Source organism: Stylophora pistillata, chromosome 8 (genome assembly GCF_964205215.1).
Source record: "Stylophora pistillata chromosome 8, jaStyPist1.2, whole genome shotgun sequence".
NCBI classification, from domain to species: Eukaryota; Metazoa; Cnidaria; class Anthozoa; order Scleractinia; family Pocilloporidae; genus Stylophora; species Stylophora pistillata.
The window spans coordinates 6,219,416-6,246,571 of NC_142526.1; the positions used below are offsets into that span (position 1 = coordinate 6,219,416).

Below are 27,156 nucleotides of genomic sequence, written 5' to 3' on the forward strand. Positions count from 1 at the left end.
CCATGATCATTATCAGTGAAAACTTTGAAGACAGCAGGTTCAGGCTTAGTTTGAAAAAGATCATCAAAGGAAATGAGATGTATTGAAGGATGAGTTCTCTGAACATCTCGATGTGTTCAGTTCTACAACAAGCCAACAACATGGTTGTTTCATTTAGCAAATAGACATTGGCTTTTGATGACAGATTTATTTTGATTACAAGACTCATGATTGACACTAATTCTGTACTGTGATTTAAAACTGTTCGCTTATGTTTTAAGTGGCTTTTCAGATGAATCAAAGAGAGAGAAGTCGTTTTTGTTTTGTTAAAAGTGAATGAGGATCACGTGATTTAGAACATTGATTGACATTTAAGCTTTGTACTTTACATCACCTTTCAGTCAGTAAATCAATTTCAAAAGGAAGGGCCCAGACTTTACTAACCCATAACAAGCCTTTAAGCTAACCTGCAGCCAATGGCCTGCCACAGAAGTAAGTAAAACATGATTGTCAAATTATATTTTGAGCTATTTTGGAATAGAATTATTGTATGAGAATTTAGTTATAAATAGATACAAACAGTTTTGTATGGTCCTTTTGCCAGATCGAATGATTGCAATATCTTCTCAGTAAATAACAATCAAATTATACGATTTGTGGTGGATCAGTTCGTTGGCCTTACTTTCTACATGGAATAGTTTTATAGACAGTTCAAAACTCCTTTTACTTGAATCTGCTAACAGAAGTTCCTAATCACATTTTCTGAATTTTGCTAGGAGTTTATGACTTGATTTGTGTTTTTCTGATTTAAAATTAGATATGAATTTCTTTAGATTGAATAAGTATGAAACCTTGGATTAACATAATTATACGGTTTGTGGTGGTTGTCCAAGCTGGCCAGTTCTGTGTAAACAAACAACCATTATAATACCTGAAATGGTTGCATGCCAAAAGTCACCAGGCCAAGAACAGAATGAGGCCGAAACAAAACATATAATAGATTAGTAGTTAATGACTGGATCTTACTGCTGAGTGACCTCAAGAGACTGATACTAGAAATGAAGAAATGATTATTTAAACACAAACTGAAAGAGTTCCTCTTAAACTATTTTAACCTCTAGTCAGCAATTTAATCTTAGTTCTTAATTTTGAATCCTAGTTTGTAGTCTTAGTCCTTAGTGTCATCTTTTATCATAATTGTTATTTTAATTTTCAGAGGACCCTCCTGAAAACCACCTTTGGATGATTGGAGGCCTCCCCTTAAAATATTAGTTATTATTATTATTAATATTATTATTATCATTATTATTATTATCATTATTATTATCATTATTATTAACAGATCAGAAGATTGTCTTTACCATATGCAAAATAAATTCTGTGATCTAAAAAGCAATGGAAAAAATTCTTTATGTCAAGTATGGCATTATATGATTTAACTACAAACAAATGGTTGAAGAATTTTGTACTTTCATTGAAATATTCCATGGCCTCATGATTTCCTTAAGGATTGAACTCCAGCACTCGACTTGCAAGTCCATCAGTCTCAAACCTTCCTCTGGATACAGGTCTTTTTCCCTTTCCCTTGTTAACTGTTGTGTTACCAGTGTACTTGTTATGCAGACTAACATGTACATATACTTTCTCCTTAAAATATCACCACCGAATCACATGCTATTAGTTCAGAAATTAAATGACCAACAACCATAGAAGCTCTTGATTTTTTTAACGAATTCTCATTGTCAGCAGCTTAGAGAGTTGTAGATGAAAGTAAAAGGTCTGGGTACAACCCTTTTTCAACAGCGATAATTTATGAAACGTTACATGAATAATATACGAACCTTTGAAGACCGCTGAGGCCAATTTTCAAAATGGCGGGTCTGTCACAAAAATTCATTCAAAACCCGTGTTTTCTTCTTCGTTCGATGCAGAGAAGCCTTGTGACTAAAGTAGCGTCAGACCAAGGGGCGAAATTCGACAAGAAGAGCAAGAGAATGGAAAACAGGAAGGAAATGTATGTATGGATTTTTTTATTCAAACGGGAAAGTTACCACGACAAGGGCGGGAATCGTCTCTTTCGATAATTATTGAAGTATATGCTCTGTTCATTTTAGATTCAAAGATGTTCGCAAGGGCTACTTTTATGATTTCCATGGTGAGGAACATATTAACTTGGATAAAGAAGATTAGTTTCTCATTATATTCTTTACTGGTGTAAACTGTAGGTAGAAAGAAGTTTTGCCGGTTTGCACCTTAATTGCAATATAGCTTCGATTTAATCGAAGCTAGGGCAAGCAAACATAGATGTTATCGTTTTAAGTTAAGTGTTTTTGTCTTCTTTTGTACAGAATTTCGTAAGCTCGGTGGAAAGAGATTTTTCGCTTTTAGTAAGCCAAGTGAATTGAAGGTAGGTCAACCATTACATACCTTTATTCTGAATTTTTCTTTGGGTATGCATATAACCCTTTCACCCTTAAGATCTGGTTATTAATTCTCCCCTCTTGCCGCTACGAATGTTGTTGTGAAACAGTTTCGAGAATTTGGCGTTTATTTTTTTTATTAAGATAACAACTTTTAACTGATAAGTTTGAGTATTCTCATTACCTGTTTGCTGGATCATGTATGGATATCATGACAACTTCAGCGTGGTTTAAGTGTGTACCCACATTTTGTGGGTCGATTAAGTATTCATATATGCACTCTATTGTTATTTTAATTAAATAATCATTATTCACGGCATGAGCAATTTCCGAAAATGTAGCTAGCTTGCACGATCGCAAGTGCTTTAATGTTAAGTGTGATATATTTCTTTTGTTTCCAGTTTCATGCTCAAATGATTGTTTTGTTAAAATTAACTTTATAATTAAAAAAGGAATGCCTGAACTTTTATCATGCTAAAAGTGCAAACCGCAATGCGTAGCAAAAAATATCGAAGGTTTTGGGTTTGCGATTGAGTCCTCCGGGTCTGGTTTGAAAACTGCAAATTTTTAAATGTCTTTCCTCTGTAAACTAATAAAAATGTTTCGCTACTGAAGAACAATGCAAAGATCTTGACTATTTGACTTTTGGCGCAGCACGTTTTAAAAGTTATACCAACTGTTCATCAAAGAAATGGCGGCAACTTGTTAACATTGAATAAAACGTTAGTTCCCACTAATAAAAAATCCCTTTCTTTTTTTACATCGGAAAGCTGACTGAAGTTTCCAATGTTGCTAAAGAAACCTCATACACAAAAAGTAAACTGATTGGCATTTGCGAATTGGAACATAGGAAAAGCCCTTCTGTTGACATTTGTGGTCGCGACCGAAAATACGCTAAGCAGCCACAGAAATCTGTTTCTCCGCTTTTCCTCAACCAAAAGTTTCGTTCAAGGGCTCGTTTTAAAGCTTTTGAAACAATTCTCAACACTAAACTGAAGTGAAATCATTATTTTAGTGTGAAGCATTCAGTTGCAGAAAAACACAAGTTGATATTTTTGGTAAACGCGAATGAAATATAAACAAAAGGATACTAATTTGATGCCACGCAATTAGCCCGCATTGTTAAAGTAATTTGAAAAAGAGTTATAGCTTCTCCGCCCAAAAGTCGCAAGTTCTTCCATCAACAGCCTCCTTAATCTCATGGGATAAAGGCCGAACACGAATGAATGGCTCTCGGAAATGCCGCTTTGAGCCCTCGTGGTAAAAATGCCAGCAGCCACCCCCATTTCATTAAGACACACTTAAACCGTTGTGAAGTTGTAATGTTATAGGGAGAAGTTAAATGTTAATCATTTCTGGGAGTGAAAGGGCCAATGACAACAATAACCAAAGATGGTCAATGCCAGTTGTTATCAATTAATTATTAGAAAAGGATGGATTCTTAGAAACCTGAGCTTTTAGACTAAGCTCACTAGAGACGGGAGCTTTACAGAAGAAGTGGGGGGTGAGGTGGGGTGGGGCTGTTCTAGAGGGTGTCCTATGAGAGAGGGGGCTTTCAGAGTGAGGGGGCTATTAGAGTGAGGGTCTAATTGGAGAGGGAACATATCAGAGAGGGAGATTTATCACAGAAGGGGTTTATTAGAGAGGGGACATTTCCCCTCATTGGAGGGGGGAACATATCAGAGAGGGAGATCTATAGGAGAAGAAATTTATTAGAGAGGGGACTATTTAGAGAGGGAAGCATATTAGAGAGGGGACTTATTAGGGTAAGGGCTTATTACAGAGTGGGGCTCTTAGAGACGGGGTTCATTAGAGAGGGGGCTCATTAGTGATGGGGTTTATTAGAGAGGAGGAGCCCATCAGAGAGGGGGTTCATTAGAGAGGGGGGATTATTAGAGAGGGGGCATGTCAGAGAGGAGCCTGTTATATGGCATGCTTCAGTTGCCAAAAAGGATATAATTTCTTCCCATGATAGTCTTGATTTGACAATTAAGTAACAGGTAAAATAGCTTTCTAAAGCAAATCCATATTCTTTTGCACATGAAATCTTTAGGATAGCTACCCTTTTAATAGAAAGTGTTAGAAAATGATTACAGAAGGGAGGTTTCTGTTCATGTCAATTGGGATAAAATTGTTCTCCATTTTTCAAATTGTTTTTTATACAAATTCTTATCAAAATATAACCAAAAAAATTTTACAGTGTTAGATTATTGTGTGTTATAACTTTGCCTGAACAAACATTCTGGGTTGCAAAGATCTTTGCAACCTTTCTTGAGTGAAGGATTTCTGTTGATTATGCAAACAGATTCATGCGTTCAGGATGTTAAAACTTTGTTTAAATGTGAGGAAAATCTAGAGTATAAAGTTAACAGGGAGTCTGTTCTTTTGGTTAATCTTATGAAAGTCTGTTCTTTTGTATAATCTTTTGGAAGCAGCTGGACTTTGTCATCTTCACAGCCAATCAATTTGTCTGGTGCCCAGTCCTTAATGAAACCCCCAGGTATGGAAGTTTGAGACTGAAGTACCCTGGGGGATAGATGCCGAGCTGAATATTTACATTATGAAAAAAAGATGATAACTTAATACTTGTGCTGTATTTTGAACTTTTAGGATTCACGTCTCTTTCCTGCAATGAAGGCAAGAACACTTTCTCAGAAAGAAGTTGATTTACAGCAAGAATTTGCAGGTCATGTAACACTGGTGTTATTGTGGATCAAAGCTTATGGAGAGGTACTGTCAGAATCCTTTGGTCACTCAATAAAATGTAATTAACTCTTGTTGAAATAAACAGTTGTATTACAGTTTGAATTCTTCTGCAGGCAATGTGTGACAAGTACAGACTTCCATTTGTGAAACACTTTCACGGAGAACCTCTTGCGCAGTACTATGAGGTAAGCATCTTACGAGTGTACTTTTAAAGATGTTGACTTGTAAAGCTGGGAACTATTGGATGTACAGCTCAGGCCTGTTATTAACAAATCTGGCCACTGCTTTGTGGTTGTACAATTTGTTAAATATGAATATGAGTAAGGAAAGAATTAGACAGCAAAAAGTCATATTGCCCTAACAAAATATTTAGAAACAAACTGGCCATTTGTTGTACATTTTCCTAAGAAAATAACGATTAACTGGGAATAAATGTGCTATGCCAGCTTGTGCTTATGATGCATCCTGTTTAATTACACAGGCATGACCTGTACTGTCCAATCATAAGCATGATGTGCACTCTGTCCTATTACAGTAAATGGTTTGAACCTGGGGATAACATGTCAAAGTGTAGTGTAGTCCTGAGAAGGACCATTGTTGGTGGTGGTGACTGATTTGAATCTTACAGCCAATCAAGTCACGGCAAAACTGACCAGTCATTTTACACAAACTGGATTCAGAATATTCTACTGACAACAACTATTCACTCGACTCTGATGATGACTTCTGCACAGGCTGTCAAAACATCAGTCACCACCACCAACAACATGACTCTAATCACCTGGACAATTGCACTGCACTTTCACGCTCTGCCCAATAAGTGCTCAAATTAGGCTGATGATAACCAATCACATTCAAGAATTTTGATACAGTTTTGATTAATCAAGAAAGACGATATAAACCATATTGTACTTGTGTAAAAGTTGCATAAAGAAGATGAAGAAAAACTGCACGATAGCTCATTTTGTCAATTTGTTCTAGTGTGGGTGCATGCACATGATGGTGTTGTTTTGTTTTTTGTTTTTTTTTGTTTTGTTTTGTTATGCAGATAAGTGCTTTAGATGGTTTTTTCTTCAAAGCATTTAAAGGAATTATTGAAAAAAATTTAAGGAAAGAAAGGCCTGCAGACAGACATGTAAGATTCATAAAAGATGGTTTTTATCTGATATTTAATCATACTGTTATTGGTAATAACACTATTAGAACGCGTATCGACCTACAAGATTCTAGGAGTATTCATCGATAGCGACCTTAGGTGGAATAGTCATGTTAACTACATATATAAAAAGCTTGCAAGAAGCTCTACTCTCTACGTATTCTACTTTGAGCCGGCGTTGACCAAGGTAGCATGTTAAAGGTCTATACAAGCGCTGTTAGATCTGTTATAGAGTACGCCGTACCAATATGGCAATCCATTCCAGGTTATCTGTCTGACAAAATTGAATCCATTCAGAAAAGGGCGCTTAAGATAATTTTCCCATGTGCCAATAGTTACTCAGAAGCCCTCGAGTTAGCACGGGTGGAGATCCTTGCGTATAGAAGAGATAAGATATGTAAAGAGTATATGTGCAAAATGAAGGACTTAAAACCATCCTCTCCATCCTCTTCTACCAACACGCTTAGACGATACCTGTCCCTATAACCTCAGGCACAAATCAGACTAGTTGTATCTTTACAGAAATGTTATTACCTGTAGAACGAAGCGTAGTGAAGACTTTTTAACTTTTAAGTATTTTTAACAAATGTGATGTATGTTCCATGTGGTGTATATAACTTGTACTTAATGTATGCAGAAACGTATGTAGTCGTTGTTATAAAGTTTTCATCGTATCATAACTCGTTAATTCAGTAAGTTACTGCAAGAGAGTTTGATAAACTACTATTATTATTATTATACTGTATTTCCTGGAATAAGTGTGGCACCCCAAGCTGTGACCTTTTTGGTGGCCATGGCAAGTCAAGAATATATTTACTGGTATTAAAATTTCAACAAAAGTTGCCTGAAGTGCCTGGGTGCTTATGTAACATGGGACACTCCTACAAGGTGTGTGGTTATTCAGGAAAGGAAACTTATTTGAGGAAAGATATTATCTCCTTTTAAGAAAAAACTCCAAATCATGTTCAATGTCTTTTGATTGAACTAATCTTTTTTTATCATTTAATTTCGACAGGATAATTACCTCTTCTTTAGCGGTAACTTGAAGCCCATAAAGAAGAAATTCATGGAGAATGAAATTGTGGGACATGCCTATCTAGTTGATTGCAATGGGTTAATACGATGGAAGGCTCATGCCAACCCCACTGAAGAAGAAATCACACACATGTTGGACTGTTCACAACTGCTTCTTAAAGATGCAAGAAGAACTCTTGATTCTGAAGATAAGGTTGCCTTTCATAGCAGATGATAAAAGTGGTGATGTTCATTTTTGTGGTATTTTGCAGATTTTTGTATTTGAAGGAAGAAGTAGCTTGGTTTTTGGGATTGTGAACATCGCTGAGAGTGAAATATCCACGACTTTTATTTTATTTTCCACAACTCATTGTACATTTTGAATGGAACTTACTCAAGGTGTAATATTTCAAGCCAAGCCATCTTGAATAAAATTAACTTATTATTCACAACTTTTAGCTATGTAAGCACAACTGTAAGCTTTATTGATAAATATACTATTTTTAGCCAACTGTGTATGACTGGGAACTAACTAGCTTTGGTATCTAACTTAATATTATCAAACTATATTACATTATAAAAGTTTTATTTTTTTGAGGGGGGGGATGGGAGACACAAATAAGCTATTTTTTTTTTCACCTTCAAGCTCCCAGTAAGGGTTGGATAAATTCCTTTATTATATGGCTGTGTCTCACAAGGACTGGGAACTACCGGATTCACGAATTTTATTGGCTGAAATCAATATTGAAAGCGGTCTAGATTTTCCCATCAAGACCGAAATCTAGACCGGTCTAGAAAAAAAAGTTAAAGAATATAATGTTATGTTGCTTTCTAGACACAGCCATATAATAAACATCTTATTAACCAAGCTAGGTCGGTCTGTATGGGAGAATCTTGACCTCGGTCGCTGGTACAGACCTCTCTGTGTTCGGTCTGTACTGGCGACCTTGTTCAAGATTCTCCCATACAGACCTCCCGCTTGGTTAATAAGAACTAAGTATAAAATGATGTCTACCATACCAGACGTGCATCTCTTTGCATATTAGTTACAACCTTTGATGTCTTTCATCACAAGTAAAGAGAGAATGAAGAATGAAATGACCAGCTACCTCAGCTTATAATAATGACTATATATTTATAAACTGCTAGTTATCTGTCAGCTCGAAACACCAAGACACTTATCAAAACACCTATTTCCATAACAGCTGGGAAAGCACTGCAAAATACAATAAAACTAAAACATAAATACAGAAATTATTGTATTGGAGCACATAGTCTTAAAATCTGAAAGAACACTAAGTTTAAGTCTTACACCTACAAATTAACCCTTGACATTAGTATGCATATTCTCCATACTGTTCTTTATATAATTCCTAAGTGGCAGATAAGGAGAATTTTTAGATGGTAATCATTTCCATTAACTCTTTATGGTGGCCAATTGGTTGAGCGCTGCACTAGTATCACAGAGGTCAGTGGTTCGAATCCCGTACAGGCCTGAATTTTTTCAGGTCTGATTTTCACTATTGCTTAAATAGTGCTCTTTACTGCGAGGATCCTGTACAAATACGTTTATAAATTTCAACTTAGTTGATATTACCAAAGTACATGGATACTTGACATTTTGATTTGATTTTCTGTATGAAAAATTTGGAGATTTGAGCCCCCCCATTATTTGATTTTTGAAATTCATAAATACAGTAAGTTTAGAAGAAAGTAACTTGTGATGATGATTACATCCGTAATGTTTTACCCACCTACAGAATCCAAAAATGTACCAAAACTTATCACAATCCCACTCCTCAAGAACAAACATGGAAAGAGAAATTGCTGCACTTGAATGAGCTGCAATGGCTGAATTGTTAGTTAAGAAAAATTAAGAGGTAGTAACCCAATCCCTTGCTACTTTGTTTAAAAGTATTTTACTACCAGTGGTCCCTCCTTTTTGGCTAAGTCTGTTGCAGGAGTCAAAAAGAAAATCAGTGAAAAAAAAAATTTGATGTTGATGTGTCGCAGGGGACTCTTGAAAGTGATCCTACCACACTGCAGGAGCTGCATTAGTGAGGTGCTTGAAAAGTACAGACCCTACTTTCTAAGTTAAGAAGTATTCTAAGTTAAGAATTGGTAAGTCAAGATCCAAACCAGAAAAATATTCCTCAAATTATCACAACTGTAAATACACACATCTTTACTGAAAAGTAACTGCTTTCAGAATTCCATTTTTTTTTTTTTAATGTAATTGGTTTCAGAGAAGAGATTTTTTTCTCTTCTCTCAGGTTTGGTGTTTGAAAGAATAAGGTGGCAATGACCCATGGCCTAAACAACACCTTGTTAGCAAGCCTAGGTATATTGTTGCAATTGAGGGGAAAAGTGGAGGCTTTAAGCTGATAAATTTCGAATTACTCCATCTTCCTACAAGAAGGATACAGAGCATGCCAGCAGTACCATTGAACATGGAGCAACCCCCAATAAATCCACCAAACTCTAAGCCAAGAAACACCAGAGTAAGGGACAAACCCACAATCAACCTAGAAAAAATACAAGAAACATTAGTACAACATCATGTTGATTAACCTTCAACACCCTAACATCAGTATGCATATTCTCCATACTGTTCTCTATACATTTCCTAAGGTGCTGACAAGGAGAATTTGTTCAGCAATCAACAGCTTTGGTCGGTGATCATTTCCTTTATTCTCCTCACCTTAAAGTGTGATTCAAGGGTGATGTTGTAAGGAGAAATTAGATGTCAGTCACTCACAGATCAAAGGGTCAAGAATTTCCATTTTGAACGTTAAATATACTTTTAAATTAGATTTCTAATAATTGCTATCGTAATTACAACAACTACATCGAAATTAATTACGAAAAGACTGGTTATAATCTAATTGTGATGATACAGATTAGAATTTGGAGATTCCGAAGGGGCTACAGTATCCTAACATTTCCGAAGTATTTTGCATCGAATGCAGCTTTTGAAGGAATTTTAATTACACACTTACTCTTTGTCCTTCGATGAAAATTCGCTTTCTGTATACTGAAGAGGCAGGCAAGCTTTGACATTTGCGTCCTGAAAGGAGTTTGAAGAACGATTACGGATTGAATTATCTAGAGCCACAGGTTGATGTGACCGTAAACTTGTGCACTAAACAAGCAAACATGAACATGATCGAACTGTTTACGTTTGGATTTGAGTGCAAACTCACCTTTGATAAAAATATCACAACAGTAACCACAAAGTGTGCAATAAGACCTAAAAATCTGGATGCTACAAGACTTCCGATGAACATTTTGTAGTACGTCTAACCCAAAGCAATTACTTCACTGGAACACTGACAGGTTAATGAACTGTCGGGTAGCCATATTGGATGCTTAGCGGCCTCGCCTTGGGCATATTTTTCTCGTATCCAGGTAACGCTGGTGACTCGCGAAGGGAAGGACGAAGGGAGGGACATGGTTATGAGGGACCACTGGTTATTTAAACTTATAATTTGGATATATCAACAAAGTTGAAATGGTAAATTGGCCACCGTAACGATTACAAAAGCTGACGTTTCGAGCGTTAGTCCTTCGTCTGAGCGAATAGAGGAATTGTGGGTTGTGTGTGCTTTTAAAGGCAGAAAATAGAACTACGTTATTGGTGGGAACACGTCAACGAGAAAAACACGAATGAAATATACAATTATAATGAAAATCATTTCTCGTTGCCATGTTCCCACCGATAACGTAGCTCCATTTTCTGCCTTTAAAAGCACACACAACCCACAATTCCTCTATTCGCTCCGACGAAGTGCTAACGCTCGAAACGTCAGCTTTTGTAATCGTTACGGTGGCCAATTTACCATTTTAACTTTGTTGATATATCCAAATATTTCGTTACCCCCGCCGACGCAGCCCCAAACAGTTTCTTTATAAACTATCAGCCTTTATTAATTTAAACTTATAGCCTGGGGGAGGGAAGATTTTCTTAGGGAGGACGGAAAAGGGATCCGTCGTCTCTAAAAGAATATTGAAGGAGAGACAATAGAAAATAATTAGATTGACTGCCAAGGCGAGGGGATTATAACAACTAAAGAACCTTAGCAGAGGGAATCAGGTATTTTTTTTATCGTGACACAACCAAAATCCCCAACGCCCCCCTCCCCCACCCCCTCCGTCTCCAGGCAATAAATAAAGTGAAATGTTCAGCAGGCAACCGTGGACTCCTACTCTTGGACGTTGGATCAGCGATGATCTGATCGGCCCAAAATAACGAATATGAAATATAAATATAGAGGCAAGACCGATACAACGTAGATAAGTAAATTTTAAGACGGAACACTATATTTCGGCTGGCCAAACCAGCCTTCTTCAGGTGCAGTGGGAATTAACAGAGAGTTGGGGTGATGCTTCATAGATAGCTGTATGATGTAACAGCGGAAATATGTAAAACTAATTTGATTGACAATGAGATAACAATAAAAATAGAAATAGTGAGCAAAAATAGAAATGAAGTAAGGTAAATTGGATAAATAACTAGAAACTAATACATTTCTTCGCGAGCGTTAAGGCCATCTGGATAAATAGTGTTGCCTCTTGAAATTAAAAAAGCTAAAACGAAACTTTCGCGCTGTTTTTTTTCAAGTGTTATACAGGGATAGCCTCGATTTCAGGTTTACATTTGCTGTGAAATGTTCAGCAGGCAACCGTGAACGATACTCCTACTCTTGTACGTTGGATCAGCGATGATCTGATCGGCCCAAAGTAACGAATATGAAATATAAATATAGAGGCAAGAACGATACAACGTAGATAAGTAAAATTTAAGACGGAGCACTATATTTCGGCTGGCCAAACCAGCCTTCTTCAGGTGCAGTGGGAATTAACAGAGAATTGGGGTGATGCTTCATAGATAGCTGTATGATGTAACAGCGGAAATATGTTATGCTATCTATGAAGCATCACCCCAATTCTCTGTTAATTCCCACTGCACCTGAAGAAGGCTGGTTTGGCCAGTCGAAATATGGTGCTCCGTCTTAAAATTTACTTATCTACGTTGTATCGGTCTTGCCTCTATATTTATATTTTAAAGAATAAAGACCCATCCCTTAGGCTCCATAGTGAAACACAAAAAATGGAAAGAAACAAAGCGTATCATTTGTCTTTGTTATGGCTATACTTCAAGGTTTCAACTGTCTCCTCGAATCACTAGGGTTATAGAGATTTTCCTTCGTTTGAAAAGAACTTAGTCGTTGTCAAGACCGAACTAAAACCCATGAATGTTTTGATGAAGAAAGAGGAATATATATTTTTGATATTCTTATCCTTCCTTTTGGTAATCAAACTGAGGAAGTTAAAGCCTACACTAGTAATTCTGGAGTTGACAATTTAGACGAAACATACAATTTTAAAAGAGAATTTCGAGTGAACATGTGATGACCTTGATAGAGTTCACTTTCTTTATTTCACACAACAGCTTATGTTACAAATGTGACTTTTGTCTCTATTCATATAGATGACATAAGTAGGTTACATGGTCGGGGTGACCGTTAAGGATTCAAAAAGCCTTGAAAATGGTGGAAGAGTTGCAAAATCATGATAAAACACGACGAATTTTTTTTCACCACCCTATAAGCCAGACTTGTATGTTTGACAAGAGAGTCTATCGAAATTTTTTAATCCACAGGTCAAAAGAAATTGTTTCGGAATGGAGGAAACCCCTTAAATTTGCCTCGCTCTGTAGCTCAGTTGGTAGTAGGCTAGTAGCACCCAATTTGTATCTGGGAATCACTTCGGAGCCTAAATTTTTCCAGGCTTCTTATTCAACAACTTGTAAGTTTGCGGCTCACCTACGAAGATCATTGATTTATTGGACGAGAGCTTTCAACATCACGCGGCCGTAGAACAGTTGCGACGCTTTTCAAAACCTTTCACTGAAGTCACCTGCTTTTTTAAAAACGAGGAAATGGTTTATTTCGACATATACCTGAGTGACATACTTGAAATTCTTCAGGCCGCCGAAGACCGAGACTCCGCGTAGAAAAACTCGCTCCTGACAATTCATCAAAGTATCAAAGAAATAGCAATTGCATAAGAATTCAGGGATGGGATTTATCTCGACAATATAATTTCACTTTTTTGTTACAAATGAGCAGATTTTGATGGGGATTACGATTGCACTGAGTTTTAACGGAACAGCCAAGTTAAGCCTGGGATGTTAGCCTAAGCCTCATAACGTGCACACCGGTTGATTATTTAAAATTCCTCTTATCCTTTAAGCACCGATGCGAAATCGATTGTGGATTCGCTAACTGGTTTTTTAGGTTTGAATGATTTAAATATTCTGAAGAATCTGTTTCAAAGCGAAGTATCGGGTCTCATTTATATCGGACTTTAGTTCATTACATGACAATTTTTCTTGTTCTTCGCCCGCTGAACAAAGTTACACTGATCATATCCTCAGTTTAAGGTAAAACTGCCCCTGAACTTGAAGTTCGCAGTCGAGATCGTCTTTCCGCCAAACTGACACTAGTCTTGCATTTTTGTCTAGTGTAAAGTTCCTGTTTTCCAACCATCAGCGAAGCGTGTTCTATGTTCCACGAGTCCTGTTTGGCGGGAATTGACCGCGAAGTCGTTGAAGCCTGACGCATGGTTTCTTGCCATATTTCTTGTCGATAAATCGGTGGAAGGTGAGAACGAACTTTGTTTTCCCCTGGAAGACTCTCGCTGTCTGTGTCACCAATACGAAGAGGCAGTACTTGTAATATCTCGTCCACCTTCAATTCATACCTGGCTGCAGGTGTTTCTTTGCCAGAGACGACGCTGACAATCTCGACTTCGTCGTTGAATTCAGAGCTAAGTGATCTCCTGCCATTGAAAATTTCTCCTGGTTCGAACAGCGGAAACCCCACAGAGCGTGGAACCCATTCTGAAGATCTCGAGTCGCGGCGAAAATCCCGGGGAAATTCTAACCCTTTCTCGTCTGGTTTGAAGGGAACCAGCTTTGAAACTGGAACAGAAAGAGAAACTCTTGGCTTTCTCAATCGCTCTTGCTTCTTTAATGTTTCCCCAAGGACATCTCTCGGTTTTTTTCTGGCCTTTTGCGCTGAAGCCTTAACTTCCTCTTGCTCTTCGCTGCCTTCTTCGATTTCCTCGGGCTCTTTATCGGGCAAATCGTCCAAATTTATGTTCCTTTTCTTGACCTCTTTAATTGCATCAGCGTAAAGCCGTTGCATGCGTTTGTCACTCCGAGATGTTTTTCGCTTTCCCTTTGTTTTGTTCTTGCCCATTTGTCTCCAAAAATTCCTTTTAAAAATATAACAAGTGCAAACATAAGGAAAGCTGTTAACCGCTAATAAAGCTACTAATACAAACCCAAATAATAGAACCAATATTGCTTGTAAGTATCGATTTTCAAAGCCCTACTTAAAAGTTAATAGATTTTTGTATTGATACATCAACAGATCACAAATCTCAGGGCCTCGCAGATCATTAAACTTACCTCACAAGAACTTAGGAGATGTCTTCGCAAAATGCGTGGAAAGCCTGCCTTAGTACAGCCAACTTTTGTTTAAATTCGTGTGTGTGTCCTCCCGTTGTAATTTCCCATAACCATCACAAAAAGAATCTATTTTTGAACTGCAGATGTTGTATATTGACATTAAAGATGAATAAAGACACGCGCATGCGCTCTGCATGACGCCTTCTTCAAGCTTTCATTTGTAACATAATAAGTTATTATGTAATTTTGTTTAAACTGACCGCAGATTTTGCATCAATAGTGATCGAGATTTCTTCAGACAAATAAGTTTCTCGTAGCTCATGTTCGGAAGATTAAAATCTTTCATGTGATATGAATGAAATAATGAGTTAAGACTTTTCCGGCTTCATTTAAAATTAGGAAAGAAAAATCTCAAAAAAAATTTGGCTGAGAAATACATCAGTGGGTGGTTCTAAATGATTGAGTCGTTAAATTAAAAAATCTGCTCTGTTTTTTAACGCATTGTTTAGCGACAAATATAGGCAGAATCTATATTTAAGCTACACGTTCTCTTATCTAAAACAACCAAAACAATACGCATACTTCATTAAAAATAGTTTCAAGAAATAATGACGAATCCAAAGTTAAGCAAAAAAATAAATGAAAGTTGGAACATTTAATTAGCATCAATTCGAAAAATTCAAATTTGAATGTCTTCTGTTAACATGAAAGAACTAACAAATTCAAGAAAATTTTAATAATGTAACGGTACTGCTCAATGTAAAGTATTTATAGCTATTAATTCATTCTTATATTAGTGCTTTGAATCGCTATTCTTTTAAATATTTACTTTTCCAAGTATTTTTCTATATCTATTGATCAGTCGAACAACTTCATCATTTACTGTCCGCTCTTGTAACGACTATAATTTGCATTTATTTAAGCAACTGCGAAATAAATTTTGTTTTGTTTTTCTTTCTACTGTACTACCGTTGCAACGTTCTGTTTCTATTCGATTAAAGTTTGCTTTTTTTGCTTGAGGATATGTAACAATTAAGTAACGCCGTTAGTTATATATTTTCGCCAGTATGCGTGTTGTTTTCGTAAGATACATACATACATATGTTAGTTGACCACTCCCCATAGGGGCTTTTCAGGGCCAATTCCCACCCATCCCACCCCAGGGGAGGACATCCACAACACAGTAATCTCGTACGTGGGAAATTAACGTCTCCTACCCCTAACCCTGCAGGAGACGGGGCCTACGGTTTATTCGTCCTTATCAGAGAAGACTAGATTATCTATCCATTTCCTGATTGTAGGGGAATCCTTGTTTACAATATTTGCCTCATTAGCATAAGCAATTTAGTTTCTGATGGAGCTAATAATAAATCAGTTCTGAATATCGAAAGGTCAAAGTATGATTAACTCAGCCAATGAATACGAGCCTGATGCATTGAATAATTTTTGTGCAACACGGGTTTAAAAACTCAAAATTTTACATAGAATGTATCAGCTCATTAGCGCTTTTGCCACCCAGAAATTTTGCAGTTTTTGATGGACTATTTCTCCTTGAATATTACACCCAAAGAGCTAAAAATTTCACCATGTACTAAGGTTTACTAGCTCTTTAGCTGCATGAAGTCAATTTGTATCTAACATGCTTCCTTCTTTACGCAAAGCCGTATGCAAATGAGCAAAAATGTAAACAATGACGTCAGCATGAATCCGCCTATAGAACGGTAGCAATTTCTCCTCACTTATTTTAAGACCGTGAGTATCGGTCCGGCCGGGGCTCGAACCCTCGACCTTCCGCACAACACAATCCGGCGCTCTAACCAATTGAGCTAACCGGGAGGCTAATAATTTTTTCACTGCCGGACCTGGTTTAGTTTCGAAACACACGCACGTATCCACGAGTTTCTACATCTAAATAGAATTCAAACTGGAAGATAAATTACATGTGCATTCGCTTTATGGCGTTATACATGTAGTTATTCATCTGCAGTTCTCGTTATTAAAACAGTTTATTTAAGTCTTTTATAGCGTGCCTTTCGAATTGACACTACAACTTTTTTAAATGAGAGCGAATTTTGTGTCATAATAACCCATTTGTCATTCGAATTCATAATGATTGCTAAATGTATACTTTTGTCACAGGTGTCGGAAGTAACGTGATGTAGGCAGAATAAGTATCGTAACACGACTGGTCAAAGGCGTGACCTATGGAACTTCCCTCACCCCCCCTCTCTCTCCACTGACCCCTCCCATCCCAACAGTCCATCGCTCTTTTCCTCCTGCACACTCCCTTCCCATCCTAGCTTTTCGTTCCCTGCGGGGGCATTCCAACCAAAATCACGATGTACCCCAGGTGAAGGCTCTCAGCAGTTTGATTTATTCGCGAACGCACAATTTTTTCTCTAAATCTCATTTTTTTTCTCAACTAATAGCAAACCAAAGTTAATTGCAGGAAAATAAAAGACAACAAAAGCCACTGTGTGGCAAAATTTGTAACTTTTGCCCCCAAATCTATCTGTTACTTTTCTTCTCTTCCACTTACAATAAAGCCCAGTACTGGATCAACTGATTATATACTATACTGACTAAAATCCTGTATATAGGGGATTAAATTTTGCGAATTTAAAATAGATGTATTAAGTGGTGGCTGTATTTGGTGGCGGGCAATTTTGGTCAAAAATCATACTTAAGATTTCAAATCGGAGTTCAACCGGGCTACGTTCTCGTTCGACTTTTACAAATTGCATTTCCTTCTGTTGAATTACCACTATAAATGCGAACAAAAGGCTCATGCAGTTCTTCTGGCACAAAGAGTTTCGAGGAGATGCCTTTTCCATTGCTTTTTGGCATCAATTTTTGTTATTCATTTTCTATAAAATGACAGTTCATGTTTTTTAAAAATTTTTCCATCGTCTGCGAGTAGTATTAGTACGTTTTACTTGATGATTTCTTAATTCTTTTTCAAAATGTGATTCGATATTTTTGCTCAAAGAAAATTGCAAATAACGAATTGTACATTGGCGAGCTGTTACAGAACAAGTTGAAGGAACGGAACTGCTCCGAATTTTCATAATTACCATTGACAATAACAAAACTAATTTTAACATGAAAATGGAAAAAATTTCACAACTCCCTGAAACAGGCAGGCAATCAAGTTGACAACAAAACGCTAAATGAACTATGAAATTATCTTTCGAGAAACAAATTAATTTCTCTCCTTTGTCGATACGGGGTGATACCAGGCTTTTTATTACTACAAAATTTAAGTATGTCCGCGTTATTCAGTTTTGTGTCTCTGAACTGTTCAAGGTAATTATTGATAGTGTAAATAAAGGCCCTGGAATAATGCATCAATCAAGGAAATCTTATTAAAGTTTTATTTGCTTTTCCTGATCCGAATAAGTTTGACATAAACTAAAAGTTGTTTTCCTCCAATCACAACAGTTTATCCGTTAGTTTTATTAATTACATTGGTTACTGATTACAAACCTAAATTAAATCGTTACTGGCTAAAACCTGCTCTCTTAGGAAAATCATTACTGGTTGTCAAAAGTGTAAATTCCCTTTGATCTTTCTGATCTTTGGTAAATTATTATTTTTATAATGAGCCTATTGTTTCTGAACAGATCTTGAACAAAGGCCTCGAAGTGAAGAGTTATTAATCTCTCTCCCACGAAGTAGAAAAGTATATTAAGAAATGCGCCTATGCAATCAAGACGAGATGCAACTAAACAGAAAAGAAGATGTATTTTTCCCTCTTATTCCTCATATTGCCCCGATTTGGCCGCCAGACAAGAGAATCGAATATGTCAAAGCCCGGAAGGCTGCCTTTCGGCGTTTCGTCAGGCAAAAAATGATTCTGTTTAAGTTTCTTCAAAGTATAAATCCGGGCATGAAGGATTTGCTGTCGGAAGTGGTTGACAGTGGAGATGACGCTGATGGTATTGTGAATCTCACCAGAAATTTCCAAGAAGAGAAACGCAAGAAACGCGAGCGAATTTTCGAGATTCAAACAGAGGCCTATTATAGAGCAGAGAGAAAGAAAACTTCCTGGGGAAAGTCGAGATCTGAAGAGAGCAGAAGTAAGGTTCCTAGAAAGAGTCTTACGGTCGCACGTAAATGGGATTTACATAATTCAACGAGCCAAATCTCCATAAGAGACTTTCAGCCGAGCGAGGGGCATCAGAAGATGTTAAAAATTGAGGGAAATACTTCCTTGATATTTCAACGCAAGACAGCTCGATTACTCAAACGGACCAAAACCGATGAGGTGGTTTTTCCACAGAAAAATAGTGTGATTTATTCCCGGTCTCCACAAATATACAGTTGCAACAAAGATGTAAAACGCCCAATCAGCGACCCTCGCTTTCAGCGTCTATTGACTTGTCTCGTTCCTTCGGTGAGGGAAAGGGAACTGGATTACGTGGGAAGTAATTCAAGGAAGAAAAGGGAGGGCAGAGGAAATAGAAGCCAAAGTGGAGTGCAGGGCAGATTAAGGGGGAAGACTTTACATGAGAAATGGTTGGCAACCATGACACCCTAGTACCTCGAGAAAAATGTTTCACTGGAGCAACACTAACAATTAACTTTTTTGTATCTAAGGAAAGATACATCGTCTCTAAGGTTTGGCAGATGCAACCAAAAAGTCCAAAACATGATGAACGTGAAATAATTTCATTATTTGACTTGGTCGTTGTGTTTATTAACATGATGTAAAGAAGGCAACAAAAGTCGTTCATTCGCTGGATGACTTAAAAACGAGTACTCCTGTTTATTCGACTGAAGTCCTGCTCCCAGGCTCCTTTTCCACGGCCTATTTTTTCCGCACCAATTCCCGTGAAGCTAAGGAACCTGGGTGCGAAGTCACATGTCCTAGCTGACTTTTCTGTGAAATCTTGGTGCAAAGTTTGTCCACTTGAGATTTGGAGTCAGGAATAATTTATTCCGGCACTGCTTATCTGTTTCTTGTGTTTTAAACATCAAAGATGACCTTCGATTCGTACAACCTTGGTTTCAAGTCTCTCAGCATTTAGGAACCAGCTTTACGAGGAGCATTGAAATGTGCAGACATGTGACCACTGAAATTACAAGTTAGACAAGCCATGTTCCTCTGCAATCGAATTTGAACTAAGAAAAAAAATTCAGACCAAAAAGTTCTTCTATCTTTTCATTTTTTTTCTTTTTTTTTTTCATATGCAACACTTGAGCTCGGGAAGCTATCTACCAAATAAAAACTCTTTCTTGATGAATTCATGCCGCAAATGGTTTCAAATATCTGCTTATTGGTCAGCACAGTAGGGACCTTAAGCAACCACGACGGCGACGGCAACGAGGACGTGGAAAAACATGTGATCTAATTAGCAGAACAATAGCTCAGCACGTGCATTTTGAAACTTTGCACATTTCTTAGCCGTCATATGCAAAACAACAACGCGAAATCGTCAAAATTTGCGTCGTCTGCGAACCGAAACCGCGACGGCAAATTATTTTAATTTCCATTTGGAACTCAACGCTGCTTTTATACGTCATGGTGAAGTTGAGCTGTGGCGTCCAGTATGAGACAGTAGGCTCATGCAGCCATTTTTAAAATTCTAACTAAGAGTAGAAACTCATTCTTTAATCGAAGTCTTCCTTGGCGTTGCCGTCCTGACTGCTTAAGGTCCCTATTGACTTCGTGCAATCGCTGTACGGATCGGAGGACAAGAGGTATACACTCAATTGCATTATCCTTGACACCTAAAATGCGTTAGCAGTGAACGATGAGACCCAACAGCTTTGTGGGTACAAATGTTCAAGATTACCTCAATTAGTTGCACACGGCAAGTGATAGAAGCCATTAACGCTTCCCTGAAAATAATGACTATCCAAAACAAGTATTTTCCAAGCATAATGTGAAAAGTAAAGCATTGATTATGTAACGGCAATAACATTTCCCATAAAGCAGTTGGGTCTCATCGTTCAAGGATCATGCTTTTGTAGGTGCCAACTTTTCTGCAATCTAGTGTATATCTGAGAGGTTATCAGTTATAACGGCCTAAATGTACGTGTTACCTCTGGAGGCAAAATCAATATTCACTAATTAAAAGTCACTGAACGTGTTGTATTTACATTAAAAGATTACGATCTATAGAAAGAAAGATTAATAAAAAATAAAACGAGCAGAAATTGATCCTGTAATTGACGTCAATCGAGTTTCCGCTCCCAAAATGAATAAAAGGTTGCGTTTTTAAGAAATTACTTGGTGACGAGTTAAAAATTCTGCCAAGACTGAACCTGTCCGGGTGCAAGAATCTTCAACTATGGAAAAATTGTCAAGTATACTATGCCTGTGATGCACGTTTCGCCAATTTGGCCAAAGCGAAGGAAAACAAGAACTTTTAAAAAGTTTACCGTGAGATCTTCTCGTTGAAATGCTTCGATTTATACATCGTGATCCATCAAACTGTGCCGCTGTAGAAGTCATTGAACTAGCTGACGAAAGCGCAACCGAGAAGGAGAAAAGATTAGAAAAAATAAAAAGCCTTGCAAAATGTAAAGGAGACGAATGTGCAGAGGAGAGAAATCGAAATGGGTGGACATTGTACCAGGAGAAAGTGCGGTATTTACAGTATTTGGAAAGAATGAAAAACGGATCATAAAAGCGTAAGAAAGTTGCTAAAAACGCACAGACGTTTTCTCAACTTCCACCAGTTAACGAAGTAAAGGAAAGGAAGCGAAGACTGAGAATTTTTGAATTTAGAAAAAACTGGTCTTGAAATGGTCGTCCTAGGTGGGCATTTTGAACATATCCAAGACAACTGCAACGAAAAGTCAGATGTCATCTCTGGATGCAAAGTTTGATCCAAGATTTCAAAACTTAATACTTTCACTTACACCAATAGACTGTTAGCCACTATTAATTAAAAAAAAAAAACAATGAAACTGCTGACTGAAATATTGTATATAAGTGCGGCAGCGTGGGGAACTCGAGCAGAAGAGTTATGGAGGTTGGTTTCCAACTGCTAATAAAATGTTATCAAATGACACACAAGTAAAATTCATATACGTTTTAAGATAATCTTGTCATTTGCAGACTCGTAAATACAAATTCGGAGACATCTCACATCTTGATTTAAGTATTTGAATTTTGCTTTTTGTTCTTACTGTTTTTTATTCCTCAATTCCTTCGAATTTTGCGAACACATTTTGTAGTCGTGTGGGTATCAGTTAAAATCAAGAGAATATATAATAGTCCCTTGTAAAATCTACGATAGGTTCTACACCTCGCCATGTGATTGGTTTAGAAAACTCGCGCCACTTTTTTAATCAATTATCATTCAAACCTAAAACCAATTGCGATATGGTCACGTATTTCCCCGCACTATTTAACAAATGGTTAACACCACAGCATACACTATTGAGTTATGGATAATGCTGGAGGCTGCTAAGCACGAAAGAAGCGTAAGAGTCGCGTGAGGCGATAGATACACTTTTAAAGTTCTCCCTCAAAGACGGATCACTCCTTGCCATTAAAAAAGATAATTGTCATGGGCTCCCCGATATCAATATACTCGTTCCTCATGGTCAGTGGAGCACGTTATTGTAGGCTTTCCCTCTATGTACCTGGATGTGTAATTAGCTAACACAGCAAATTAAAGGCTGTTGTAATCTAAGCAATTATTGAAATAAAAGCACCAAAATCGGTGGGAAAATTAATTTTCGATGAAAGAAATAACACAAAAGTGGCGATAAATTTTTGAAGTGAGAAATATCAACGCCACCAAGACAGAGAAACAGAGTTCGTTGAGATATTAGGAACAAGTTTATTTAAATTATAGTACAAGAGAATATCAAGTTTATATTCTCTGGATTTATTGTAACTCTTGGAGTAAAATTCAGAAAAAAAGCTTTTGCGTAAATGTATCTAGTCTTAAGGTTGAAAGAGTGGAATCTTGCCACTTAAGCTTGTTTTTCTTTGTCTATGATCTCGGCGGATCTCCATACTGATTAATAAACAATGATTTTTTTGTGATTGTTTCTTGGGCGTTGAAACTGTCAGGAATGAAGTACATTGAGAACTCAGGGCGAACATGATGATATTTAGGTTAATGAATGATGCAATTAATTAGTGACTCGCAAATCGAAAGCTAAAAACATCAACGCGATTTAAAATAGGTTAGGTGTTTCAAATTTACAATTTCACTAGCATTTTTTGTACAAGCGTTTTTGTCCAACTTGAGAAAACCAAAGGTCTTATTAGTTACATGTTTTCAATTTCAACGTTCAAAAAAAGATTCTATTAAAATTGAAGACTACAAATGATCATTCCAAACTCAAAACACACGCTGTAAACTATTTCCTAATTAAAATATGCGGTCAAGAACCTCCATTTAATTTTTCATTCCATCGAAGGACTGCTTCCCTTGCTCATTATTTTAAACACCAGGCGACAAGTATCTTTAAGGCAGATATCTTTAAAACAAATATCGTCGCAGTCATCGGAAAAGTCTTCCTTTCTTGCAGCGGTCTTTCTTTCCGCCTGAATTCCTCTTCTTAGAGGCACGAGTTTCTCAATAAGGCGGGTAAATCTTGGGTCTTGCAACGGGTTCTTTTCGTACAAATATGAACGACTCGTTCGGTTAGCAGACATAGAACTAGCGCACAATTCTCCGCCTTTGGAGGAATTGGTTTTCTTTACCACAAAGCGCTCTTTAGTGGCTTGCTTTTCGCTATTAGAATCGTATTCCGCATCGGAATAATTACCACAGACGTCCTCACCTGGCTGATAATCAACTGTGAAACCATTTTTCTTAGTGGTGTTGTAAACATCAACCAAGTATCGCGGAAAATTTGTTAGTCCTGAAGTGTGAACGTTCTGGTTTTCATCACGCAAGTTTGCGTTTACAACCTCCAGGACGTCGCTACGTTTATTCTGCAAATTCGCCGGCTTCTCTTTCTCTGCGGAGGCCATGACAAATTGTTTCAAACCGCAAGTTTAACTCGACAGATTTGACAGCTGTGTGAAGTTTTATCGTTGCGGTCAGATTGCGAACACTTATTTGATAAACCATTCACTGCTTGAAAAGGTTTCCATGATAACCGACTATTTCAGACGGGTAAAAAGCATTTTTCAAAAGCACGAAACATAAATTAGCCCTTTTTAAAAGATAGCAATCGATGCTTATTAACGCAGTTTCTATTCTTGATGCGCACGAGTTTTCGCCTTCTTTGTCAATTGACACAGGATTGTTTTCTTGAAAATGTCCCAGCTGTAAGTAAACCTCGCGGTCTTTTCTTTTTAAATTCATACTATTTCTAGCCATAATTCTTTTCAAATTTTATTATTCGCCCCTATTTTCGACAGAAAAGTGTTTAGATTTAAAATTAAACGAGCCTAATCCTCAAACTGATTGCACTCCCTATCATGTGAATTCTAACGAAGAACTTTTTCGTTGTTTGGTTACGAAATAAATGAAAATGTGTCTTTAATCTTTCATTTTTGCAGAAAAAATCTTCAATTTTATCTTATGATGAACACCCTGCTTAAAAGCGTGAAATACAATTTCACCCTCTGAATGTCGGACATAAATTTTTAAAATTAAATCCTCGAGAATTATGGTTTTCGTTGAGAAGAATTGTCCATTAACATTTAAAAACATCACCTCCATGTTAAATTTATTTATTATTTGTTATCTAACAAAATCACGGGCGTGTGATTTCAAACTAGCCCAATCTGTTTTTAGCCGTTGTTTCTGATTAATTTTCCACTTCCATGATTTACATCGAGTTACTTATTACCTTTCAGTAATACAAGTTTATTTGTAACCTCTTCAACTCATAAAATTTTATGCACGATTAAAGTCTAATGTAATTCAGACAGGTCCGGTTTCCATAGCAACCTTTTCAACAAATCAACAGTGTAAACTCACATCACCCACGTGAGATTAGCAGGCAATTCAACTAACCCCCTCTGAACAATGGCAGTCTTAAGTTTACTCTTCTATGCGGTTTTTCTTGAAAGCATAGACAATACTGTGCGAACAACCACTATTCCACTTTAAATGTGGCACCAAATTGATGTTATCAATTGCACGAATGCACAGTGATATCCACAATGAAATGATCGTAAGATTTGGAATGGAAACTTGGAGAAGAAGACTAAAACTGAAGTGTTTAAGTTACTTTATTTACCTGATTCGAATCTCGTCAATCCATAACTGTTAACGAGACAGCAAAAGATCTTTCGTACAAATAATTGATATGTTAATTAGATAACGGAACACTAAGGCTTCTTTGTACAGTTCGTTGGCGGAAAACTCCGTCGAAAAAGACTGCGCTGCTATGTATTTGACATTGATTACAAGAGTTGAACTAAAAAACGTCTACTGAACGTACATTAAGTGAAAAATTCAATAACGTAGGTGTTATACTGTAGTTAAACTACGGCAAACGCTGAGCACTGTTCCAAAGAAAAGACATCACGAAACCAAAACTTTAAAACAGAGAAGAAGTAACCGGATATTGAAATTTCTCTAAAGCTATGCGAAAGAAGAAGAGGAACGACCGTCTTTGTGATTGCATCCCTTACGGGAAAATTGAACCAAAAAATTGGAACGTCTTCAGAAGAATCGTCAGAGACAAATGTGCACCTGGACAGATATTGCGCCATTTAGTGAACGCCAAGAAGTAGTTATAGCACGGCGAAATAACTCGGTTGACAGACTTTTTTTTCCGCCGATTTACGAATTGCCGAGCGTACAAAACCCCGAGGCTTACAGGGGTAGGTACAACACCGGGAACAGAGAACTGACATCGAACGAGATACATATGAACAGTGGGAGTGATACTGAAGATGTTAAAGGTAAGCCAAATCGCCATGATTGCTCTTTAGCGTTCAAGGGCGATAAGCCAGAAGAGGAAGACAGACTTGCAAATGATGAAAACAGCGAGCTCAGAAACAAGATGGATACACAATCGCTAAAATTAAAACTACCCAAGTTGACAGGTCTAAACGTGGTAAATCAAAGACTTGTGTAATGGAAAGAGCAAAGATGAACTCGGAGCTCGACAGTGATAACACAGATATATTGTTACTCCGCATGGACGGACAGATTCTTTAATCTTTGGTGGGCATAAGCCATAGGAGACCCCAGACCCGGATGAAGATAAAATTTCTTTTCGCCTCTGTTCTGATTGTCTACTGCATGAAGAATCAAAGCGAAAATTCTGAGCGTCCGGGCAATTTCAACAGGGCTCTTCAAGAGTGAAAAACGCTGCAGTTGTGTTCCAGGTCGTAAAACTCTGAAAAACTCCTACGGAAATCAAGGCTGTTTGCCTGAAAAGTGAGATATCATACGGCAGCAGGGAATAATGCACAGAAACAGAGAGAAATGCCATTGATTTCTTTTAAATTGCACCGATTAACCGGCTTAAATCTGTAATTTATTTGTATTAGCAAATTGTTTTGCCTTAAATGCAGTTTAAAGTACATCACGTATCTGAGACTTTGATCTTCTTTCTCAACTTCGAATCACAAATTGTTTCAAGCTTAGTAGCTCGACTAAATATGGCAGGGTGGTAAAAGAATCAGAATAAGTTATCAAAGTGATAGTTAAAGTGTGTAGCGCGGCTCTAATATTCAAAAAATGATTTCAAATTATGTCAGAGGGCCGATTCTTTCAGCTGAACTTCGTTTAGAGATCGGTTACAGCATAGAGTGGTAGGTCTCAATCCCTGTCTCTAAGTGTCTCTGCAGTATTAAAGCGTTTTAGGTTCTCGTCAGGTTCAATTCTAAATGATGTATTTACTGACAGTTTCTCTTAAAAAAACTGATATTTTGTAGCTCATCAGAGAGTCAGTTTGTCGCCATTTATTTGAACAACAGTTACCACCAAAGGATGAAACAGGCCTTATGCTTCAAAATTGAATGTGAAGTGAGTCCCACTGCTTAACTCTGTATCGGTCGATTTTAAAGCTCTGTGAATATGTTTACCCAGTACTAATACAAAAAAAGAAATAAGTATTTATCCATTACATTCCCAATGGGTTTAACGTACCGAAAACGTGATTGATCGACGGAACAAATACTTAGGAGCTGCTTAGACAAGAGAACTTCAAGGCAATAAACAGCACTTGAGTTCCTTTAATCATAGATTTTTGTTATGCAAAACGTAGAGACCTTTACAGCTTTGTCAAATAACTTGATGCGTGTGAACAGTTTACCTCACTGAGATACTTAGCCGAATGTTTGTCAAATATTCACTATGCTTGGTTTGTCAGTTGTATACATCAAATAAAGGCTCTAGTGACGGTTATTGTATTTCATAAGGCTGGATTTCTTTTCTTATCAATAGCGTCAATAATTCTTTTATTTTCTTTTACGCTAATCAGTGAAAAGCATTGCAAAGTACTTAGGTTAACTATTGAGG

General features: G+C 37.2%; 4 protein-coding genes and 1 pseudogene across 5 annotated transcripts; 2 read left to right on the forward strand and 3 right to left on the reverse strand.

The window, feature by feature from the left end:
- The first annotated feature begins 1,814 nt into the window (after nucleotides 1-1,814).
- On the forward strand, nucleotides 1,815-7,791 carry LOC111343347 (uncharacterized). 2 transcript variants are annotated; one of them, XM_022950510.2, is made up of 7 exons: nucleotides 1,816-1,993; nucleotides 2,094-2,134; nucleotides 2,328-2,386; nucleotides 5,010-5,129; nucleotides 5,219-5,290; nucleotides 6,154-6,240; nucleotides 7,277-7,791. In XM_022950510.2, the coding sequence occupies exons 1-7, from the start codon at nucleotides 1,851-1,853 to the stop codon at nucleotides 7,508-7,510; spliced, it is 756 nt and encodes a 251-aa protein (XP_022806245.2). In that variant the 5' UTR covers nucleotides 1,816-1,850; the 3' UTR covers nucleotides 7,511-7,791. The 2 variants fall into 2 exon arrangements, with proteins under 2 accessions (XP_088587272.1, XP_022806245.2); XM_088731146.1 differs by lacking the exon at nucleotides 6,154-6,240 and having other exon boundaries at nucleotides 1,815-1,993.
- LOC111343340 (transmembrane protein 107) lies at nucleotides 7,607-10,657 on the reverse strand. The gene is made up of 5 exons (XM_022950499.2): nucleotides 10,479-10,657; nucleotides 10,275-10,342; nucleotides 9,700-9,800; nucleotides 9,030-9,126; nucleotides 7,607-8,491 (listed from the first exon to the last, which is right to left on the reverse strand). Exons 1-5 carry the CDS (start codon nucleotides 10,560-10,562, stop codon nucleotides 8,425-8,427), a joined length of 417 nt encoding a protein of 138 aa, XP_022806234.1. The 5' UTR covers nucleotides 10,563-10,657; the 3' UTR covers nucleotides 7,607-8,424.
- Nucleotides 10,658-13,356: 2,699 nt separating this feature from the next.
- On the reverse strand, nucleotides 13,357-14,879 carry LOC148724660 (uncharacterized). The gene is made up of 2 exons (XM_088731978.1): nucleotides 14,753-14,879; nucleotides 13,357-14,556 (listed from the first exon to the last, which is right to left on the reverse strand). Exon 2 carries the CDS (start codon nucleotides 14,538-14,540, stop codon nucleotides 13,716-13,718), a length of 825 nt encoding a protein of 274 aa, XP_088588104.1. The 5' UTR covers nucleotides 14,541-14,556; nucleotides 14,753-14,879; the 3' UTR covers nucleotides 13,357-13,715.
- A 3,403-nt stretch (nucleotides 14,880-18,282) lies between these two features.
- Nucleotides 18,283-21,867, forward strand: LOC148724661 (uncharacterized; annotated as a pseudogene).
- A 664-nt stretch (nucleotides 21,868-22,531) lies between these two features.
- LOC111343333 (uncharacterized) lies at nucleotides 22,532-24,150 on the reverse strand. The gene has a single exon (XM_022950487.2). It carries the CDS (start codon nucleotides 23,697-23,699, stop codon nucleotides 23,127-23,129), a length of 573 nt encoding a protein of 190 aa, XP_022806222.2. The 5' UTR covers nucleotides 23,700-24,150; the 3' UTR covers nucleotides 22,532-23,126.
- Nucleotides 24,151-27,156: the final 3,006 nt, after the last annotated feature.

Excerpts from the sequence above, each read along its gene's own strand:
- LOC111343347 (XM_022950510.2), top strand. The coding sequence starts at position 1,851 with ATGGCGGGTCTGTCACAAAAATTCATTCAAAACCCGTGTTTTCTTCTT. Across the intron at positions 2,387-5,009 it reads GTAAGCCAAGTGAATTGAAG|GATTCACGTCTCTTTCCTGC; the intron begins GTAGGTCAACCA and ends TTGAACTTTTAG. Across the intron at positions 5,291-6,153 it reads CTCTTGCGCAGTACTATGAG|ATAAGTGCTTTAGATGGTTT; the intron begins GTAAGCATCTTA and ends TTTGTTATGCAG.
- LOC111343340 (XM_022950499.2), bottom strand. The coding sequence starts at position 10,562 with ATGTTCATCGGAAGTCTTGTAGCATCCAGATTTTTAGGTCTTATTGCA. Across the intron at positions 10,343-10,478 it reads TTGTGATATTTTTATCAAAG|GACGCAAATGTCAAAGCTTG; the intron begins GTGAGTTTGCAC and ends AACTCCTTTCAG. Across the intron at positions 8,492-9,029 it reads TACATTTTTGGATTCTGTAG|TGCTTTCCCAGCTGTTATGG; the intron begins GTGGGTAAAACA and ends TGTATTTTGCAG.
- LOC148724660 (XM_088731978.1), bottom strand. The coding sequence starts at position 14,540 with ATGGGCAAGAACAAAACAAAGGGAAAGCGAAAAACATCTCGGAGTGAC.
- LOC111343333 (XM_022950487.2), bottom strand. The coding sequence starts at position 23,699 with ATGGCCTCCGCAGAGAAAGAGAAGCCGGCGAATTTGCAGAATAAACGT.